This window comes from Acanthisitta chloris, unplaced genomic scaffold (assembly GCF_000695815.1).
Source record: "Acanthisitta chloris isolate BGI_N310 unplaced genomic scaffold, ASM69581v1 scaffold25934, whole genome shotgun sequence".
Lineage (NCBI taxonomy): Eukaryota > Metazoa > Chordata > Aves > Passeriformes > Acanthisittidae > Acanthisitta > Acanthisitta chloris.
Genome location: NW_008670185.1, coordinates 31,638 through 36,421, shown reverse-complemented (window position 1 = coordinate 36,421; position 4,784 = coordinate 31,638). Strand labels below are relative to the sequence as shown.

The following is a 4,784-nucleotide window of genomic DNA, read 5'->3' as shown; positions in this document are numbered from 1 at the left end:
ACCGTGCAACATAACCATTTCAGGTTTTTTCCAGAAAGACTGCATGCAGAAATCAGTGGGAAAATTTACAGGCAAGTTAAGTCACAAGCAACTGCCTTGAAAAATAAATATGTCTGACAAAAGGGGAGAAGGAATATATAATTAGAAATTAACTTCATAAACCTCCTAATTTTCCTTTGTGTCTTTCTTATGTTCATGTGCATCTGAGCAAGGGCAAGAGTTTGTTATCTTTATAAGAAACCTTTAAAGCTGCAAAAAAGGTGGCCAGAAGATTAAGGTTATTAAGGTTTGTACCTTTAGCATGAACCCTACCCCCTCAAGTTGAAAAAATATATAATGAATGATGCAATATACATACTCCACCAGAGGCCCAGACATAAACAAAACCTTCCCGACTACAGCAAGAGCTATGCTGAAAGGAATTTGACTTCAACAAAGACCCTTATAATAAACTTACAATGATCCCAGCTGTCCAGGGGTTTAGGAGGAAGAGGGCACACACCAGAAACGTGCAAGCCAAAACCACACTAATGGATAAGAGCAGCCAGTGACGAAGTCCAATGTACTGCTCCCAAAACAGAAAGGGGTAACCATTCGGGTAGCTTGCTATCCCCAGGCTGGTGTAGTTGCTACAGATAGCTCTCACTTTCTCAATAGCCTCCACGAAGTCAGAAGTTTCACGCAATCCATTGAGGTAGAAAGGAAACTGAGCATATTCTATGGGCTCAGCTGCTGGAACTAGGAAAATGACAGCAGTGTTAAAATGTGTGTTTGGGAAGAAGATACACAGAAAGCACAGTGAACAAAGTACTTTGTTCTCCACAGGAAAAGGCTTAAAGGTGGTGAATTTAAATTTTACTGCATTGGAAGGAGGGGCATTTTACAAACTCCCCAATAAACAGACAGTGGAAGCAGTACACAAGATTATTATATTTTATCATGCAGTGCAACGGGATGAGCACAGCCTACATCAACTCCCCAAACAATTATATATAATTTAACACATAACTTTCAATACATGTATTTAATCCTCATTGGTGTTATAGTGGTTTTTATTGAATACCTGGTCAAAAATCCCTAACTGCAATATAAAGTAGAAGATCACATAATTTAAACATTTTAACCAAATGATCCTCATTTATGCCAGTGCAGTTTCTTTGAAATCACAGGCCATTTCCCTGAGATTAACTGAGGTCCACTGACACAAAACTAGAGAAAAACGGGGCTCGTTCAGGTTGGTTTTTTTTGAGAAACTCCATGTTTTGTTACTGATGGAAATTACTGGGGGGGAAAAACCTAATATATAAGTAATAGTTTACTGAGGACATACATAACTTTTAATCCTTTAGTAATTTGAGAAACCAACACTCTCCATACTTCTTTTTGAATGCAATTCAAAGTCTACTCTATCACAAGGTTAAAAAAGAGCTTCTACAACACACATTTGGTTACTGTCGCTGTGTGTTCCAGACCCTGCAGGGTCATCCAGTCGACTTGCTTAACATGATTTGCCCTATTATAATCTCAACTATAAATTTTCATTAAGAGTTGGCTGACTGCCACAAAGCTCTAGCATTCAGATACACTGAAGCATGGCTAGCTGGTTATCCAACCACATTTCCAAGCACACCAGTCCTCCCCTATACACCCTCTCGCCATCGCCACTCGTGTCCAACTAGCAATCTTCCCAATAAACTGAAAGCTGAGGCAGAACAAGGAGAACTGGTACCAGTGCTCAGGAAAACACTGAATGGTGTGAAGTGGGACTTCTCCCATAATTAAGCAGCTCTTGTACCATATCAGTGTTGGTAGCTTAGCATATGAGTTACCTTGATAAACATCTCATAGGTATTAAGAATGGAGGGCAAACATGATAGAATCTCAGTGATGAAATTTCAGAATGACTTAAGCAGGAGTTTCATGCAATCTCCGTATTTCTCTCACAGACAGAACTATCAGGGTACACTAAAAAAGCAACGCTTACCATAAATATTTAGAGCTTTAAACTGTTCTGTTTTTCAACATGATAAAGCCCTGCACAGTTGCATTGGTGCTTGGATCTCCTAAGACTATGGAGTAACTCAATGTATTGTCCTGCTCACACTTCTGAGTCCTGTGCCACTTGCAGAGTTACTAGTGCTTGAAGGAAGGAGTGGGGGCACTCACTTAAACTGAAAGACCTTAAGATGAAATGCTACTTACTTCTCAGCCGTGTTTCTGGCATGTAGTCTGCTTTGTCATGGACCCACTCCGGGCGGTGAGGGCGGATGTTGGCCTGCGAGGCAGCATAGGCCACAGGGTCATTGCTAACCCAGGCTGTCAGGTAGATGTAGAAAGCATTTGGGTTAATGATTCCATCTGCATCCACCAGACGCTGTTTAGTCAACTGCAAAATGGAAAAAAAAATTAGAGGTCTTTCAGAATGAGTTTTGCTTTCGGGGCTCTTGCCTTAATGCTTTCAAGCAAATGGCCTGGAGATGCAGCACACGTATAGGAGGGGGAAAGGAAGAGAGCATGAGTCTTCACTTGAAGCGACTTATCAGTAAACTATTGTTTCACAATGAAAACAAAACCTTTAAAAAATTACAGTGACAGTGGTTATTTATAAATTAGTACTCATATAATATTTACAATAACCACTAAATCAGCAGATGGTTCCAGAATAGACTCAACCAATTAAATACAAATTCTGAAAGACTGCAGCCAAGAGTGAAAAACAACCAAGTTGGAGAAACATATTTAAAGACACGGAAAGAAAACCTGGCAAGAGTCCCTATACATGTCTGTGTGCAGTTAACCTCTGTTGTTAACACTGAAGGAAATGCCACCCAGTAAATGGAGGAGAGCTATAAAAATAAAACAACATCTGTATAAATTTTGCTAACACTTGCCTCCTATGACCTATGTATTCAGAAAATGCCCAGCGTCAAGAAAGCAGATGAGTGCCCTGTGTTATTTGGGTCACTGTGGGCAAATGCATCTGTGGAGTAACAGCAGTGGTACACTTCCAGGGTTCTGTAGCCAAATCCTGGACAGCTAGAGCTCTGACAGAGGACTCCACGGGTGAAAAGTATTACTGGGGGTTTTTGTTTTGTTTATTTAAAATTCTGGCTCAGCTCCAGTTCCAGGTCTTTTTAATGAAATGAAAAACAACAGTGACAGCAGTTAAAAAAAAAAAAAAGTTGGATTCCAAGGATCTGGATTCAATTAGTCCACAGGATATGCAACAACTGTATGTCTTCAAGCTGTCTCTGGAACTGCACAGTACAGCGCTCAGCCCCTGTGGGTGCACCACACTTTTCTCCCTCCCAGGCACAGGAAATTATATCAGCAGCTGCAGTCCAATTGCATTTGTTCCACAGCATACCTGGTACACTCTGCTAAACAAAACCTCACTGAAGGTTTTCTCTTCAACTCCCTTTCTTTGCCTAATTCATAGCTGAAGCTTCATTCAGACCTGACAGCATGTTGCATGTTGCTATACAGCAGTGTGTTTCACACACCATGGTAACTTTGAACAAGGTACTCCATAAATCTGTCCCCTTTAATGCCAGAGAGAAAAAAGGAAGACAATAAGCAGATCTGCCAAGAAGCTCATTAGAAAGACTATTTTTCTGCCTCAAAGCAGTGTGAGTCAATGACGACTCTCAGTGAGAAGTTAGGTTATTGCAGAATTTCTTCCTCAAGGTTTGAAATCTAATTTTAGTCCCATCTAATGTATTTCCATCTACCAACGGCTACAGCAAACACAGTCATATGCTGTGGTGACCTAGGCACATTTTATTTAGGCAACTCTAACAACTGCCACTCTTAGTTCTGTAACAGTTTAGATGCATTTAGTGATGATGCCAATAGAATATGATACTGCATGTAATGATTTCAGTCTCCATCCTCTATCACTCCTCAACATGGTTTTTAAATGTATGTTTTGCTTAAGCCAGTAGGAACAAACGTAATAATTGCAAATGTCTGGCATAGGACTCCATCTACCTACAGATGCATGGAAGCATTTTTCACAGCAATTCAATGGAAACTGAGTGTGCCTCACACAGGAGCACACCAACCAGTAATAATCAAGGACTGGCATTCCCAATGTTGATTTTCAACACTTCACAACACAGGCCAGACTGCAGCAAACGAGTAACTTCAGCAAAGTCAGGGAGGTCATGCAAGTAAGGTGTTACTCAGACATTCAGAATCTCAAGTTGGAAAAAAAAGACACTACAACATGTTCTTTGCACCTCCCCCCACTCCTGATGACTTGTATATTGCTGTGTAAACCAGCATGGACGCTGAAACACTACCTGGCTGATGTCAATGGGCTTTGCACGGTTGCCTGTTTGTACCAGGAGTTTGTAAGCCAAAACAGCATCATCAGATCCATTTTTATAGTTGTTGTAAGTGATCTTCCCAGTTTCCCAGTCACTGTCAAAAGCATCCTGAAGTCCTGAAGAGTTAAGAGAAGCAAGGGGAAGACAGAACAAGCAGGTAAGTAATCACTCAGAAACAAATTTCAAAAGGAGAAAAAATAATGACTTACTCATAAAGCTAATCAGGATGAAAATTATCCACCTGCTGCCTCCTAAATTCACTCTTTCTCATTCACTGCCAGTGTGTGGAAAGATAAAAGTACCAGTTGCATGTCCAGTATTGTGTCCAAAGAAAGGCAGGGGAAGCACGAAAATCCAAGGGAGAAGTCCTCCCATGGTGTGCAGACCAGCAGAGATTGCAAGCTGCAGAGCCATTGTGCACTGGTGTAAACTGCCTGCCCCTCATGGCAAATT

General features: G+C 40.9%; 1 protein-coding gene across 1 annotated transcript in view; it reads right to left on the bottom strand.

Annotated features, from left to right (window-relative positions):
- The window catches only part of PTCH1 (patched 1), a 36,860-nt gene that overhangs the window by 9,559 nt on the left and 22,517 nt on the right, over positions 1 to 4,784 (bottom strand). The window contains 3 exon segments of the mRNA XM_009073597.1: positions 458 to 732; positions 2,203 to 2,386; positions 4,305 to 4,447. Of these exon segments, the coding sequence (XP_009071845.1) occupies positions 458 to 732; positions 2,203 to 2,386; positions 4,305 to 4,447 (602 nt within the window).